Below are 18,785 nucleotides of genomic sequence, written 5' to 3' on the forward strand. Positions count from 1 at the left end.
CAGGAGCGCTCGTGCGCATCCCTACAGGTTATTTCTGGATAGCACGGCAGACATATTGCCTGCTGGAGCTCCTGCACTAGTCCTGCACACTGTGCAGGGCTTGCTCAATCTGGGGGATTGAATTGTAATGAAACTTATGCTATTTTGTGGGGATTAACAAGCTAACTTGCATTACAGCCTAAAAATTGTTACAGTCCAGTTCAAAAATCCAAGACACACAAACTGTTTATTTATTTTTTTTGGGGGGGGTTCCACACATTTGTAAGATTCCCAGTATGATCATGTACCAAAACATCAAGAATGGAAAATGTGAGTTACAAGTTCATAAATAATGACACACACACACATTTCAGTGATGTGAGGAACATCCTTGTTTATATATACAAATTATGAGACATTTAAATACAACTCAGAAACATTCATATAACATGTGCATTTTATTTCAAATAATGTGCATTTTAGTTAACTAGGATATACATTCTGGTTCCTCTTGAGATGGATTCTATGAGACTGACAGTCTTTTAATAATGTATAAAATGCAGAAAGCATACTGTACATTAGTAACTGATAAAATGCACAGCATTAAGTCATAGTGATAGGTCTCGTCACTAAAAAATGTTCCACCGATGTCAGAGAGACAGGAGTTGGTGTCCACAGACTAGTTTAAAATCCATATTGTTAACATATGAGGTTATTAGTTATAATACACCTGAATTATATAACAGGTAGACTTCACAGATATGCAAGATGCAAAATAATACATTAGTTATTAATATTATTTGCCATCAAATACCAGAGCATTTCTTCACTGGCCTACTACAATCACCTTTGGTAGTGGAGTGATTATACATACACCGTATCTTGAAATACTGATTTTTTTAGCTTATGTTTTCAGCATAACATTCAATAAACATATATTTGTAGGGTGCAGGACAGAAACACATTTTTTATACAAATACATTTTAAAACCAGCTACCTCTCCATCATATGTTCTGATTAGACATTCTGTATATAAAACATGATAATCATTCCAGATATACAATTGTTTGCAGTAGAATAATGCAAACAGGTAATATATCATGCATGGCCCACAAGACACTGAATTCCTTTTTAGCTGTAAATAGTCCAGGCACATGAAGAAGCAGATATTCTCATTAATTAATACACTGCTGTCTTTTCAGAAACTTTGTGTCTTAGCTAGCAGTTAGTTATGTTATACTTCACTATACTGCTATGAATCGTACTGTGAATGTGAGTGATGTTGCAAAATATTACAAATGTCAGCAATGGCATATTAATAATAAGTAGATATTGCCATAAGCATCTTTTATTCACTGACAGCTATAGGTCTATAGGCCGGGTACATAATTTAAACTTTAAAATTTGGTTTAGATTTGAGATGTGACATATGTGGTTATATACATTTTTAAAGAATGAAGACTTTTGACAGGATGTCCCAGAATTTTCTATAAATGTGTATGCATGGCTGTGTGATGTAGAACACATATCTCAACCAAATGAGCAGGTGGCCTTACACTATAATTCAGCTTCCAGTCTGCATAAATGGCTTGTGAGAACTGTTTCTCAGTGACAGGGATGACACGTGCTCTTCCCTTTTCTCTACAGATTGACAATAAATTTCTGTTTGGTCATTTCATGTGACAGCTCAGAGATAGGAAAATATTCTGTGGTGTAGGTGGCCTCTTCCATTCGCATGTTTTTTGAAGGAAGAATAAAATGTTCAGATTTCAGTCTTTACATGTAAACTGCAAAGATGGCAATCATGTATACGCTAAACTGTTTATTATGGAATGGCTGCAAACAGCTGATGTCGTGTGAAATTTTCTGTTCAAGAAATAATACAACTTTATATATCTTGGCAACCTGTAAGCAGGGGGTTTTGCCTTATTTTGTCAGGTGACATTTTTATTTATAAGGATTCGGTGGGCAATATACTAGAAACAAAAGCAGAAGGCTAAGGTAAACCAAAGCAGTATGTTCTATTATGCAATGCTAGCAGAATCCAAGTCATCAGCAACACTGAACGTTCTATGGAAAATAAATTAAAGTATGTCAACAATAAAGCAACTGTTAACAATGAAAATAACTTATTTTGATAAAAGGACAAGAAGAGAAGAAAAAGGAAGATTTCTAGTGTTGTGATATACTTTACAGTGGGGCTATGGGTTAAGCATGGTAAGCTACCAGTGGTGATTTGCTGACATGGCTGTGTTTGGATTTCACTTCTTACTAAACATTACCCTGTTCATTCCCAGTAAAATGAATGTAGAATAGATGACGGAGGGAACTTCCTCATTTATTTTATGTAAAACTCATTTTCAGGTGATCAGTTTTGAATTCTGTATCTTCTTTAGCTGCCAAAAATGATGAACAGTGTTAGTGGATTCCATTTGACTTTGAATTATAGCATAGGGATCCATTTTATAAAACACTACTAAAAGAAACACTCAAAATGTAGGAACTTCATACAAGATATTCATTGGGCTTTTTCTTTTCACATAAATCAGATTTTACACAGTCATATCAAATATTACACAGTTTGTGCATTTTATTAGAACATCACTGACCCCTTTAAAAAAAGAATCTCTTAAATATATAGATATCTTGAAATTCCTTAAAAACAAATTACACAGTCAAATTCCTTTAGCATCATTAAGTGCCATCTGTGGAGATTTATTTCTTTTCAGCAAGCTGGTTCTCCAGCTGGGCAAGTCTGGCAGTCATCTGGTCCAGTGCTTCAAGTTAAGGAAAACTCAGAACAAACAGTATCTTATCCTGTTCAATCCATCACTCACCAAATGTTATAGAGGCTAGATTTATTGTAAGACTAACAATATAAGATGCAGGCAAAAAGCTTTCAGTATCTTCACGTACATACACACCATTGTTTTGACCACTTAGCCAGTGAGCTGTTTGCTGATAGCATAGTCATTATCTATAACTGTGAAATATACAGAAAAATGTAATTACTGCCTGAAATAGTGATTGTGGAGCAACAAAAGTGCTGACTGAGAGTCATCTATCCTTCACACTAACTTGATGTCACATTAAGGATAAGAAAAGACGGTAAATCCTCTGCAACCCACATCCTAGACTGGTTTGTTTATGAAAGAGCTCGAAGTAACTTTTTAAATATAAAATGTGTCTGGAACTGATGTAGTGCATGCTGGGCCAGATTCAGCACAAGGCGAACTTTGCTGCTGCCTAGGGCCTATTTCTGGTTGGGGTGCCAGTAAATATTACAAAAATAAACAAACAAACAATAAAAAAATAAATACAAAAAAAATAGAATAGTCTCAACATTGCTGCTCAGCTTCTCTCCAGCTGCTTTCTGGGAAGTCTCTCTCTCTCTCTCTCTCTCTCTCTCATTGGCTCAAATGTAGAGTAAGTGGTTCAAATGTAATTGGCTTAAATGCAGAGCCAATCAGAGTGAGGCTTCCTGGAGTGTGAGCAGTATAGCTTAAAACTCCAAGTGTGCTTTTTGCTGAAGTGAAGTTTTAACAAACTATTTTAATATTACACTGATGGGGCAGTCAATGTTGGAACTATAGTTGCTATTTATTTACTGTAACAGCTGAGCTATTGTAACATTGGTGGGATATTTATTTTAACATTTGTGGGCCAGTCTATTTATTTATTTAACACTGATGATGATGATGATGATGATGATGAGACAACATTGGAAGCACTGGAATTAACAGCAAGTGTTTTGTGGAACTGTCATAGGTTCATAGGTAGGTAGGTACTAGGCTATTGGCCCTGGGGCCTATACAAGCCCAGCCAAAAAGGTACCATGGCTTTTGCCACCCAAGAAAATTATTTTGCTGTGCCACTGTCGAGCAGAGCCACAGAGGTGATCCCTGGGGTGAATTTCCTATTTCCCATTCAATCATCAAGATTTTTCTTGAAGAGTGCTAATGAGGAGCTTTGTTTGACATAGATAGGTAGTTTATTCTAGAGTATGGGAAGTCTCTGGGACAGGAATCTATCCCTCCAGCATGTTCTGTTTATTGTGGTGACAAGGTGTAGGTCTCTAGAGCGTGTAGCTCGGTGGGATTGAGATTTCTTTAAGTGGAGCATGTCCAACAGCTCTGGGTTTGACATAGCTTTGTATGTTAGGCAGAGATCACCTCTGAGTAGGCGATATGCGACAGAGTAAAGCTGGAGTTTTTTGAGACGGTCTGCATAGGGTAACTGTTTGAGGCCGGTAATCCTCTTTGTGAGGTATTTCTGCAGCCTTTCCAGTTGTTGTATATGTCTTGTGAGGTACATACCAAAAGGGGAGTTGTACTCTATAATGGGTCTAATGAGTGATGAGTAGAGGGGAACAATGACCTCTTTTTTTCTGGATGAGAAACCTTTTGTGATGAGGTGTGCCATGTAGAAGGATTTCCTGACTACTGTGGCGATGTGATTATCAAAGGAGAGACTACTGTCCATCTGTCTCAAGGTCTCTTATCACACTTTCAGTGTTAAGTATACTACTGCCTATGTTGTAGTTCATGGGTACAGAGTTTTTACCAAAGGGGATGACAATGCGCTTTTTGGCATTGAGCTTGAGGCCATGGCTTTGACACCAGGCATCTGTCTCAGTGAGGCCCTTTTGTAGGATGTCCACATCATTAGGAGTTTCGATTATGGCTCCTAGTTTGCAGTCATCTGCGAACTTCATTAGCCAAAGACCTTTTGTGTTAGCCTGTACTTCAGAGAAGTAGATCCATGATGATATGTTCCATGGCCTTGCAGACCAGGCTCGTCAGGTTAATGGGGCGGTAGTTCCTGGGGTCCATGGTGGCTCCCCCCTTGTGGAGTGGGATAACTGTCACTGTGCACCATTCAGCAGGCACAAAGCCTGAGGTGTGGCTATGATTGAACATGGTACTTAGGTGGGGTACCAGTTCGTTCTGTAGTTCATGTAGAACGCAGCCTGGGATGTTGTCTGGTCCCATGGATGCTGTGTTCTTGGCTTTGGAGAGTGTGGTTTTTACCTGTGCAGCCGTGATTAGAGGAACTTTGCATTCTTCCGGTATAGAGATGGGCTCTTTAGGGGGTGAGAGGGGGGTAAAGTTAGCACTGAACCTATCTGCCAGGATGTTGGCAATATCAATTGGGTCTGTATATTTAGTGCCATTGTGCTGTAATTCAGAGCAAATCTGAGTGTTGCCATTGAGATTCTTGACATAGCTATAGAATGCTTTGTGGTTGTCTTTAGAATCAGTGGCGATTTTGTTTTCGTAACTAGCTTTGTAGGATTTTATCAGGGATCGCAGCTTCTTACTGAGGCTGACCAGGGAACTCCTCCACTCATAGGATTTTACTTTCTTTTGCAACAGTTTCTTCCTTTTGTAGTACAGTTTGTTTATGGCAAGGGGCCACCAGATTGGCTTCCTTTTTTTTGGAGGATAGCGTCTTGGTTCTGTTTGGGATAGCACGATCCATGCACTCATGCAAGTGCTTATAAAATGCAATTGTGTAGGATTCAGTAGTCGTGGCTGTATCGTCCATCTGTATGGGTGCCATGAAGTTCACCACTTCTGTCTTAAGAAGCATAAAGTTGGCTTTGGAGAATTTTTTTACCATGGTTTCCTTAATGGGGGGGGGGGGGTGGCAGGATGTGGATATCTAGGGTAATTAGCTTATGGTCAGATCGGACCAATGAGGCATTGACTTCAGGCGTGGAACACCGGTCACTCATGTTAGTAATGACTAGATCTAGGATATTGTTGCCCCTGGTGGGGGTGTGGATAAGTTGATCCAGGGTATTGGAGTTTATGAATTCCAGAAAGCGTTAAGCAAAGGAGTTGGTACAGGAGTAGTTTTCCCAGTTAATGGCGGGGTAGTTGAAATCGCCCATTATTAGGGTGTTTGGTTGAACCCTAATATTTTCCAGTACATCAAGAAAAGAGAAGTGGGAATCATGGGGCATGGTGGGTGATCTGTAGCAAACTACAATTTGGATTATAGTTTTGCCCAGAGTTAGCTGCACTTGGATAACCTCGGCTGCATTATGCTGAGCAACTAGCTGTAGGTGTGGATATCTTTAATGAATATGGACACACCTCCGCCTTTGGTGTTCCGGTCCAGGTTACATGGCCGAAAAGTGTGGTATGAGTTATAGCCTGGTAGTGCAGGGGTGCTCTCTGGAGACTTGAACCAGGTCTCAGTCACTGCACAGATATCAATGTTCTCCATTTTGAGGAGTGCCTCCAGTGAGTGCATTTTGAGATTTAGACTTCTAGCATTGAGTAGCATCACCCTCAGTTTTTGCCTGCCTGTTCCTGTTACGGTGGTGAATTTGTCATTTGAACCTTGCCTAAAAAAGGCACTATAGGGGCGGCAGGAACCTTAGCCAGTATCCGGAATCCCAGGGGTGACAGGTCCAGGCCATCTCTGTCAAAGCATTGATGGGACAGTTGGTGAGATAGCATTTATAGATATGTGTATGTGTGTGTGTGTGTGTGTGTGTGTGTGTGTGTGTGTGTGTGTGTGTGTGTGTGTGTGTGTGTGTGTGTGTGTGTGTGTGTGTGTGTGTGTGTGTGTGTGTGTGTGTGTGTGTGTGTGTGTGTGTGTGTGTCTAAGGTATAAAAGCTGAGTGAGAATTATAATAATATCAGTCATTAGATAATAATTACTATTCATTCCAGTCATTAGATCATAATTACTACTGAAAAAATATCATTTGTTAAATAGGGCAAATAACCTATGAGCACTATCTGGTTAAGTGACTTGCTCAGAGTCACACAGTAGGCAAATGGAGATGGAAAGAGTCAAACTCTATACCTTTAACTACAGAGGACAGCTCATTAATACTATTGCACAAACTGCCATCCCTTCAAGTTCTTCATTTTCTGATAAATAACTGAGGATTACATCTAGTCAATAATGCCAGTAATTAGAGTTTCATAGTTCTTATCATTCAGAAAACATTTCCCTGCAACACCTGTTGCAATTGCCTGCAATTTAAGACTCTGAGTTGTTAACAAACTGCTTCCTGTAATTGAAAGGGCAGGGTTTGAATCCTTCTACCTTCATTTGACTATGGTATGACTTTGTGCAAGTCATTCAGACAATGCTCCTGGGTCACCCCTGAAAATGAATGCTTTGTCTAGTGTATTTACCTAGTTAAAAAAAATAAAAAAAAAATCTGCCCCGTTTTAGACCTTGTTTTGGATTTGTCTGGAATTCTTGGGAAAAGAAGTTAAGATATATTTTGGTCTGTGCCTTGTAAAATATGTGACTTTCTGGTAAATTATTGTGGATTGTAGTCACTAAATAATGGCAATTATGTGAGTTTCCCTTTGTGTCCTTCAGGAAATTCTTGCTAATGCGAAATTTGTTATTCAACCATCTTTCTAAGTATATAACAGAAATATGTTCCTAATGTCTCTGATTCTTGCGCTAAGAGGTTGGGGGCATTGGGGTACAATGGGTTGCAGTTTGGTTTTCACAGTAGTGAGATGAAATACACTTTTCTGTCATTATGTATTTGATTGCAAGCAAACACTAGAATGTATGCAGTCATACAAGGAGTGTAACTGATGGTCACGTGTGTGTGTGTGTGTGTGTGTGTGTGTGTGTGTGTGTGTGTGTGTGTGTGTGTGTGTGTGTGTGTGTGTGTGTGTGTGTGTGTGTGTGTGTGTGTGTGTGTGTGTGTGTGTGTGTGTGTGTGTGTGTGCGTAAATTGTACAGTTGTTTAAATAAACTTACAGTAGCAATAGAAGTTCAAATGATCACTGCTGTAGTAGCGTTAGGTTTATGAATTACATCCTAGCAATGATGTTACAGCCAGCCAGTTTCCAAAGTTGCAGGACACCTTCCACATGCCCAGACTATCAGACAGCATGATTTGAGTTGATTAAAAGACAAATTTGCACACCAAGCCCTTCAGAGCTTTCTTGGCAACAGAGAAAGAGAGAGGGAGACTGAGCCCTAAAAGTACAATACTAAGAAGAGCAAAAAGTAAATAACTACACTGGCATAAACAACACACTGAAAAACAAGGGGGGGATGGAGGGAGGGAGTGGCTACTGCAGCAGTGATTATTTGAAATTCTACTATTATGGTAAGTATACTTACACAACTGTACTATGTTCATCATATTGATGACTAGTGCAGCAGTCATCATACTGATCATTGCTGCAGTAGCCTTAACTATATGGGTAGATTATCCTAGCTTACTACATTTGGGAGGTAGAAAGAGAAGAGTCAAGGGGCCCCTGGAGAATGGTCCTTGCAAAGCTTACCCTAGACCAACAGAAGGAATCACCTTATAGTGCTTTGTAAAGGAATGTACAGAGGACCAAGCTGCAGCTTCAAAATACTTATAATATCTAACCCTTTCCAAATAGCCATAGATGAGCCAAGGTCCTGGAAAAGTCAGCCTTGACCCTGCCTGGAATAGTTTTTCTGTGAGTAAAATAAAAGGTAATAGCTTTAGACAACCATTTGGAAATAGTCTATTTTGATACAGATTGTCACGTCTTCTTACCTTCAGAAAGTGAACAACTGATCTGAAGATCTGAAAGATTTAATTCCGTGAAGATAGTATGTGGACGTTCAAGGTATGGAGTATCCTTTCTCTCTCATTTTTGGGTTCAGGAAAGAAAATGGGGAGACAGATAGTTTGGCTTAAAGTAAACTCAGATACCACTTCAGGCATAAAAGAAGGATTAGTTTTCAAAGAAACCATGTCCCTATGGAAAATGAGATAGGGTTGATAAACCATAAGAGCTTACAACTCAGGTACTCTTCTTGCAGAGGTCAGAGCAATCAGTAAAACTGTTTTTCATGTTAAAAACCTCAAGTTAGCCAGATTAGCTGGTTAAAATGAAGCAAGAGTTAGCTTCTCTAGCACAAAATTAAGATCCCAAGGAGGAGCCACCAGTTTTCTTGAAGGCAGCCAAGTAATGAGATACTAATATTGCTCTGGGGATGTATTGCCCTTTCTGGTGCCCCATTATAACATGATCTAGCTCTGAGTGCATGTATTCTAAACTAGCCTTTGTGCTCAGTACACAACAGATCTGGTCAGATTGAACTCAGAAGTTTTCCTCGTCATCATATAATTAATGTCTGGGAAGGTGTACATATTGATGGAGGGTTTGCAGGGGTTTGCTATCAGTTAAGTACACAAGTATCTTATATAATCTTTTACTCCTGCTGAGCTGTGCCTATGGCCTATACTTCCAGTGGCATGAAGGTAGATATCTGCAGGGCATGTATGTGACTAATTCTGAGGTATGCTAACATCATGGAATCATTGTACCTGCTTGTGAAAGCACAGGTGAGAATCCAAAAGATTGTTAGATTAGCAAAGATTCTGACCCCTTTTGAGCAAAACCAATGGTGTGTCACATGTGACTTTTCATATGGGTCTGAAACTGTCCTATCAATTAGAAGGGGGTAGAATACTGTTAATTAAATCACTTTTTATTAATGTTGATGCTATAATACCAGTCAATATAATTTGCTTTAAAGTACTTCCATATTTGTCATAGTGTAAACCCTGACTCCCCATATAGAAAGCTTTATCCACTATACTTCCTTGCTAACAGAACAAACTCTAAGGTCTGACAACATTTGGGTAAGTTATAGTGTTGGTAGTTTCAAGACCTTTCAATTGAACAGGCTCACAATATTGAGGTTTGCTGAAAAATAACTTTGTTAACCAAAGGAATACCTAAAGTAACCCTACCAGAGTTTGTTAATCAATCCTACAGAATACTGTACCTGACAGGTGTGTGGCAACAAATATAACTAACAGGCTAATGGTACAACTGCCACATACAGATGAATGTAACTTCCACCTCATATCCCCATCTGATATCCTTAATCATCCCCAAATGTGATGGCTGACACATATCCCATACACCTTCATAACTAGTCATGAGGCTAATTAAAGCTGGATCATGGTCAAATGGGGCCCTAGGCAGGGTAATGGATTAGGGCCCCCCAGTATCCCCACCCCCAGTATCTCTACCCAACAGCCATTCCAGTGTCCCATTACTTGCCTGTCTCTCCCCAATTACCATAAATCACTCTTCAAACCTGTCAGTGTGCATACTATTTTTTTCTTTACTTTTATAATGATTACAGATATCTGGATTTAATTTAAACTTTTATTTCAAATTTTGTATCACAAACATTGATAGCTATTTTCTAAAGAAAACAGTACAGTCTCAGAATGAAAGCAGACTTAGCATGAGTAGTAGTAAACTCTTCCCTTGAAACTCACATTCATTGAAATTGCATTGTAACCCACAATCACAGAAAATGTATCTGGCCGGTGGTGGATTAAGTGTACCTTTGGGCCGTTTTCAATTCATGGGCCCCCCTGCACACATTTTTAGAAGTGTGCATAAATGCATGTGTTGTTTGATTTGCTATGGAATATTCCAGACCATAGAGCAAACAGGAAAAAAAATTTCTATAATTTGTGTTTGTTATAATGATGCATTTTAAATGGATGTCACCAAAATTCTTCTAAGGATGACCTTTGCTTATGTAGTATAAGTTGGGATGTGGAGGGGGGAACCCTAGACTGGACAGAGTATGGAATAGCAGACATTATAGTGGCAAAGGATAATGAGAGCACATGAAGACTTTGCAGGAAATAATTATAAAGGCTATCAGGTTAGGTGGATGGAAACAAACTTAGCATCCTAGAACAAATGAATGAAGCTGGAGGTTTATAAGATCTTCAAGGCTGTCTCATGGATTACTTATTTTGTATTATTCTGTTTATGTTCTAAACTAGCTGCAGTCTTCACTGAAGCAATCTGATGGCCGTATTTACTATTCATGAAAACTGATCTCATACTTACCACTTCAGGATTGCAGTCGCATTTCCAAAACTCTCGCCTAAATGCTCACCTGCTAGTGGGTTTCCAGGTTTAATGTCTGAGTAAACATGGTGATAATGGTATTTAGTCTAACAAAGGTCAGCAATGTGTCATTAGTGGTTGACTTCATCTGATCTATATAGATAATGGACATATAAAGTTTTTTCAAAACTTAGCTTTCCTGCTCCTTTACTGTTATAACATGCTGTTGTATAATTTTTTTCTTAACTATTTGTGATTTGTGTTAGATTGTTTCTAATAATTTAGCAGCTCTGGCCCATTACAATATAGTTCCTCCCATTTTTGGGCTTCATCCTTTCTAAACATTTTTACTTCATATCTGCTTTTAAAAGACCAGCTGTAGTTTTAAAGCTTCTCTGCATTCTGCTACTGTGGGATAGAAGAATAATCTTATAATGTATCATTCTACTTAATAAAAAGTAAGTAGTGAGATTTATGTATACTGACATACTACTTACCATACACAGTATACTCAGAACTGACTCACCAATCCTTTAAATAACTTGATCGAACAGACAGTGCACTGACAGTCAGTAGATGAACATCATAACGTTGAAGTCATGAATATTGACACCTTCTATGCATGTTCTTGGGATTGCCCAAAAGTGGGTTAAATCAATGGCAAATGTTTTTGTAGGGGGGCGAGTCCCTCTGCACCCACACATCTGATAATTACATATACTAACTCCGAGATCACACAATCACTAGGGAAGTAAAGGAAATATTCCCATACTCAGAGACTGCCAATCTCACACACCTGTTGCTCACCTGCCTGCGTCGACCTAATGGTGTCAGTCTCCTGGGTGCTGACATCTTGTCATTTTGACAGGATGTGCATCACCCATAAATGTGTGTGTGTGTGTGTGTGTTTCTGTATGTGTTAGAGTGTGTGTTCAGATATATATATATATATATATTTATATGCATATGTATAAGCAGCCAGTTAATAGCACTATAAAGTAACATACTGACTACAAAAACATCATTGCTTCTGTTGAAAGATGGCTCACAAATTAAATCAACATATAGACTTTATACTCTAATAGCCAGTTCCACTGCAAAACGTGATACAGCCGTAACTATGGCCCAGACAACCTATGACTGAATAGTGGCTTCAGCAGTGGAGGAATAAACTGTGGACGGAAACACCAATTGACACAATGTCCACTCACCTTTTCTTGTAAAAGGGGTGGGGGAGGCACACCTCTGAGGTATAGTCTGAAAATCTGCTATAATTTGGAGAAAAGGTAAATGGTCTTTCAAAAGGGAAATGCAGTAAAGTGCACTTAGTTGTACTAAAGCTATACTGAATTTAGAAAAAAAATGTTAGCAATTCTTTGGAAGGGAAAGGTAAAATAAGTTGCTATGTACCTGCATTTAGTGAATAAGCACAATTTGAAAGAGCGTGTAAAACTGTATATAAAAATATATTTGCCACTGCGGGAATGCACTGTAGTTTGAATGTGAAATTAAATCTGTTGTGAAGTATCTGCAGTGCTTGAAGCTTAAAGCATCTTGAAGATGCTGCTCTTATTACCTTATTTGGGACTTCCAGAAGTATGTGACTATGGAAGCAAGAAAAGATCTTTCAAAATTCAAAACAGAACTAAACAGAACGTCCTGGTTCAGACTCAAACAAATAGAGACTGTTAGTTGGAATATTTGTTGGATTTTCCCACTGGGTCATATAGAAAGTGATATAGTTCCATATAAGCACTGTGCAGATTCTATTTGGGTCTTGAAGACTGGTGATAGATAGAGTACAGCATATCATTAACTAAAATTAGTTAGGACCCCACAGTAGCTGAGAGCTTGGTGTATGCCATGTGTCTCTTTAGAACTTTTATTGTAAATATATGTAAGATTTTTTTTTCTGTTTGCATATTCAAATTTCAAGGGAAATAATTTATTTTTAATGATTTACTGAATTTAAATGCTTGTGGCTGGTAATTTCTATGCTGGCTTAAGGGTATATATCTAGAATCTTGTATACTGACCACAATTTTATTTCTGCCTATTGAAGAGTGACTGTTCAGGAATGAATACTGCACTTCAAATATTTAAGAGTTGGCTTATTTAAAGTAAATGGCAATTTGTGTTCTTGTTTTGGTGAAGCAGTCCAGTTTGGGGAATACTATGTAAATTGGGGGAGATGGTGTTGTATAAAGCACTATAATTCACCACTCCCGTTCTGCAAAAGGCAGAGAAGGGATGAGAACTCATGACTTATTACTTACGTTTCCACTCTGGACCAATGTATGTATATGTGCATGTGTGTGTGTGTGTGTGTGTGTGTGTGTGTGTGTTTGCATTTGTATGCTAAGTAATTTCAGTCAAGTTTCAATTACTGCTGGTAAGATCACATTGGAAGACACTGGGGGTGGCGTAAAGTGGGGAAAATCTTTGGAGATCAGATATCATAACTCTGATTTGCAGCTGCACAGTGCAAACTTATTTAGGTGTGGCAGATAAAAAAAAAACATTCTATACTAGCCCTAAAGAAATAGTTTGGTGGAGAGGTTAAAGTATATTATTAAGAACATGCTAATACATCTGTTGACAAGTTTAAGTGAGAGTGGAACAAGTACCTTCCCTGGCATATTTTTGTTTTTAGAGATGTACCCCAAAAATCCACTGATTTTTACCATTTGAACTAGATTATGGGTGATGGGACCACTTGATCTAATTTGTGATCAGTGAGAATATGAATATGATTGCTATAAGAAGTCAGTTCTGGTGTATGTGATGAATTTCAGGAGTAACTTCAAGCAGTTCATGTGGTTGGTGCAGGAGCATAAACAAAACAGCAATAGAAAGACTGATATGATAAGATATTGACAGGCTGTACAAATGTAAATAGACTGAAGGTAATTGTACATATTCACATTTATCAGAATAAAGGGCAGGTGGTATGGGAGGGACCTTTTACTGTTGTGAGAAAGGTAAGTGATATTAATAATGTGGTAAGTATGCCAAGTAGAAGGCAGAAAAACATACTCTATCATGTCAATATAATGAATCCCTACCATGACTGAGAAACACTATAGCAATAACCCACGCCTGGGTAATGCGGGATTTAACCATGGTTGGCGTGGTTTGGTCCCGAGGGCGAAGCCCGAGGGACCAAACAAAGACAACCGTGGTTAAATCCCGCATTACCCACACCCAGAAGTGGGTTATTGCTATTATACTATGACATTATTTAAGAAAAGAAACAATTACTTTTCTTAAATAATGGCATTGTATAATGCCTCTTTGCTGCCCTTCCGCAGCTGTCTGGCATCCGCGGCAGTTCTGATGTACTGCGCATGCCTACACAGTACATCAGAGCTGTGGCCAAAAGCAACGGAGAAAGCAAGATCTCCGTTGCTTTTTTACTGTTTCGCTATGTTAAATGGGTTTAACATAGCGAGACAGCTTTAAAATAAGCAATGGAGATGTCCGTTGCTTATTTTAAAGCTGTCTCGCCATGTTAAACCCATTTAACATAGCGAACAGTAGCAATGGAGATCTTGCTTTCTCCGTTGCTTTTTTTTTTAAACCTGTCTCGCTATGTTAAATGGGTTTAACATATTTTAAAGCTGTCTCGCTATGTTAAACCCATTTAACATAGCGAGACAGGTTTAAAAAGCAACGGAGAAAGCAAGATCTCCGTTGCTTTTACACTGTGTTGCTATGTTAAAGGAGTTTAACATAGCGAGACAGCTTTAAAAAAAGCAACGGAGATCTCCGTTGCTTTTTTTAAACCTGTGTCGCTATGTTAAACTCTTTTAACATAGTGAGACAGTGTTTTAAAAAAAGACTTATACTAATGGAAAAAGTCCGGGCGACCGGACCTTTTTCCATTAGTATAAGTCGATTTACAACGTGCACGCTGGCCAATCAGTGTGCACGTTTTGGAATATTAATAGGGGGTCATGGTATAATAAAAGTTAGAATATGCAAGGGGCTAGAAGAGGAGTCTGACAGGCATCTGGTAGATTTCTTCAGTGAATCTCAAACTTGTATTTCAGTAGATTATGTAGAAGTACCACAGCAACTCTCCTTTACACAGGCTCAAGAAATGAAAGCAGTACCATTAAAACATGGTCAACATATTAGGGGCTGCTGAGCAAACTGGCCAGGTGGGGGTGTCAAGACAAAAAAAATTTGAATTAAGAAAAATGTAGGAAGCTGTTTAAAAGATAAAGGTAAAACAACTTGCACTGTATTTGACTTTCAGTAAATATGGAATATTTAAAAGAAGCATGTAGCTTGAAAGTGAAACTAAATCTGGTGTGTTCACATTTGTAATGCTTCCAAGCCTGTTCTGGAACAGACTTCCTCTGCTTGTCAAACGATGTGATTCTTTGTCACCCTTGAAATGTAGCTTGAATGACTAGTTGGGTGCACTTACATTTATACTGGAACATAGAGGCCTTGGCCACTTTTAAAAAAAGGTAGTAGAGCCTGAGGATGGTTATTGACAAGGCACAAGTGACCTCTGATTCAATTTTTATTTTATTTATTTTGAATTTATTAACCGAGGGTAGAGCACTGATCCCACTGGATCCATTTCACTATCAAGCTGGGGAAAACACAATAGATATAGGATATTAAATACACAGAGAATGACAAAATGCAAAATATACATATATTATATACAAAGTGAATATCATAGTTGGCCTGAGGATATAATGGCAATAGATAAATAACATTATACACAGACTGACTTTAAAAGCACAATATTTACATGCACAATATATAGGTATGTATTCAAAAGATCGTAATGAAGAGGTTAAGTTATATGATCAGAGAGATACCAACTGCATTTTCCTGGAGTCTTGAGATGTGCTTTTCTTTGCGAATGGAAAATGAGGTAAGAGGAATGATCTTTATGAAAAGAAGGGAGAGATTCCCTGCAGTGTGGGACCAAGCATTGAGAAAGCATGGTCTTTGCGTGAAGTTTGGGGGACTTGTGGTGCATCTCTGAATAGTCTGGAAGCTAGTGAAGTGAAGTGAAGGTGTCATTCCTGATAACTGAAAGTCAGCAAATTGTTTCACATGTAGCCAGTAAGTTTTTTTAATGGCTTTGCAATGGTGTTCATTTCTTGGGGGGACAGCAATGAATCTGCAAATGGCATCTGGAATAGACTGAATTGAATGGTAGATATATTTATTTTAAAAGTTGCAGCAATTATCAGAAGGTAATATTCTAGATAAGCCAGTAAGCTACCTTTACGTATGGCATTTCTACAGGATCTGGAAAAGGGGAGATCATATCAGCCCAGAGTAGGACAGAGTTGGAAATTTAGGATGGGGTCCAACCAAAGTCCTAGGTATTTTAACAAAGTGACATTTTCAATAGTGCTATTAAAATGATCAAGTATTTTTAGAGGCCTAGAGATAGAAGTGAGCTTTTGCCAAGTGCCAAAAAGCATTATTTTTGTTTTAGATGAGTTTAGCAGTAATTGTTTATCACTGACCCATTGAATAAGGGCATGAAAATCAGTCTGAAGTTTGAGCTCAAGAGAAGAGAGAGAATGGATGGAGTGGAATAGGATCATGTCATCAGCAGAAAGCAGTAAAAGAAGATGGGGTAAGTCAAACAAACGTTTGTTAATGGAAACAGAAAAGAGAAGAGTTACCAGAACAGATACTTGAAAAACACCTTTCTGCAGAGGGACTGATGCAGAGGTTGATGACTTGAAATTAACTGATAAATGTCAGAGAGGTAGTTTTTGATTAGAGTGTCATTAATAAAGCCTATTTCAATGAGGTGGTCCAGGGGAAATGAGTGATCAACAAGATCAAAGGTTCTTGTTACGTCAGTAGAAATTGTTTCAGTAATTATACCTTTGTTCATTCCAAGAAGAATGTTGTTTAGTGTCCAGATAGCTGAGGACAAGCTGTGAGCAGACCAAAAACTGTGCTGATTTTGAGAGAGAGAATGTGGTAATGGTTGATGTATTGAGGACGTTGCAAATAAAGTAATTTTTCCTGAATCTTTCCTAGGCAGGGGGAATAAAAATGGCAAGAAAGTCTGATGGTCTTGGGAGACTGGGTTTCTTTGGGAGAAGTTTTACAATGGCATTCTTCCTGATAATAAGCATAATATTAAATGTTATACACAAGTTATAGACATGTTTCCATGGGATTATGGTGTTTTGTTCCCAAACACCTTTATTGAATCATCACTTGTGACACAGGCAAATTTACATTCATATAAAAGTAAACTATATTAACATAACAACATTATACTTCACATATATTGCTGAATACCATATAACTAGTGTTTGTCATGTTGGATGTGGTAGACCTATTCGGTTGTATTCCACACGATATAGGCCTTCAATGGTTGGAAGATAGTATGAGGGACAGTAGGCTTTTTTCTCAAGATGTTTTTAACAACTGTTTACTGTTCATGGAAACCATACTTAACAACAACTACATGTTCTTTGAGGGGGAATTTTTTAGACAAATTAGGGGAGTTACCATGGGTGCCAAATGTGCACCGACCTATGCGAACATTATTTTATCTAGGTGGGAACAACTGTACGTTCTTGAAAGCCCTTTTGCACAATATTGGTGCTTATACAAAAGGTTCCTGGACGATATAGTTATTTTTTGGAAAGGAACCTTTGAAAACTTTAAGGAATTTTTAGAGTACATTAAAAGTACCATAACATTTCTGGACTTTACCTATGATTATAATCCCAGTCAGTTAACATATTTGGATGTTACTCTTATTAAATGTAATACTGGTTTCTCATCAAACATTTTCCGTAAGGCAACCTTTTCCAACTCATATTTGCATTTTAAAAGTGCTCATCCATTCTTTCAAAAGAAAAATTTAGTTAAAGGACAGTTAGTCCGTATTAGTAGAATAACATCTAGAGACAATGATTTTTTGGAAGAAAGCAATATTGTTTTAGGTATGTTTAGGGAAAGAGGATATCCTGAAAGTTTATTACAACAGATGCTAAATGTAGTGGTTGAACACAGGTGTGACCGATTTTTTCCTATTTTAGGACAAACTGTGACCTATTGTACTCAGTCAGGTTCATCCGACAACATTACCAATAACTTTAATGAAGCATTTGTTTTCGATTATTCTGGCGATGCAGGTGTTATTAGGGAGGTTGTCACAAGGGAATGGAATAAGTTTATTGAATTCTCTGATTTGGAGATTTTTAAGAAGAAAAAAACATTAAAATTTATTTTTAGGAAAGATAATAATTTCAAACAATTATTTGAGTTTAACGGACCCAACAAAACAAATGGTTCACTAAAAAGGTTTGGAACTTTTAAATGTGGATTTTGTGCACAATGTCCCCATGTCGCTAACCAAACACATATTGTTATCCCCTCAAGAGACAAAAACCTTGGTAGCAACACTTTTTCTAATTGCAACACCCAAGGTGTTGTTTATATTGCTACTTGTAATGTTTGTGGTGCATTTTATGTTGGAAAGACCGAAAGGAAGTTGAGAAACCGTATTTACGAACATACATACGAAATAATTAGACAAAACAACAAAAATGCACTATACAGGCATTCTTTAAAATGCACACAAGCTACTTTTAGTTTTTTTGTCCTGGAAACTGTCCCGAAAGAAATCAGGGGCGGTATGTGGGAGGCAAAATTACAATACAAAGAATTATTGTGGCAAATAATTTTGGATTCCACTAAATTTCCAGGACTTAATGATATGCTTTCTATTTCCTCTGTGTTGAAACTTAGAGCTGCCAAGCTTTGAAATTTTGTAAATTTTGCAAACTTACCACAAGAGGGCACTATTGGATAACATTTAACACATACATATTCTTCAGTATGAACTAAAACCTGTTTTAATTAAAGTACAAATGGTATTTAAATTATATTCTATAGGATTTTATTGTATATATTTACACATTTTAATAT

General features: G+C 37.9%; 1 protein-coding gene across 4 annotated transcripts in view; it reads right to left on the minus strand.

The window, feature by feature from the left end:
- Positions 1-353: 353 nt before the first annotated feature.
- MATN4 (matrilin 4) overlaps positions 354-18,785 on the minus strand; it is a 256,812-nt gene continuing 238,380 nt past the window's right edge. For all 4 annotated transcript variants that reach the window (XM_044090083.1, XM_044090082.1, XM_044090084.1 and 1 more), the window contains exon 14: positions 354-2,753. In XM_044090083.1, coding sequence (XP_043946018.1) covers positions 2,695-2,753 — 59 coding nt within the window. In that variant the 3' untranslated portion in view covers positions 354-2,694. The remainder of the gene's footprint in view (positions 2,754-18,785) is intronic.

The sequence above is a fragment of the Protopterus annectens genome, chromosome 12.part0, assembly GCF_019279795.1.
Source record: "Protopterus annectens isolate FY-2018-M chromosome 12.part0, PAN1.0, whole genome shotgun sequence".
NCBI classification, from domain to species: Eukaryota; Metazoa; Chordata; order Ceratodontiformes; family Protopteridae; genus Protopterus; species Protopterus annectens.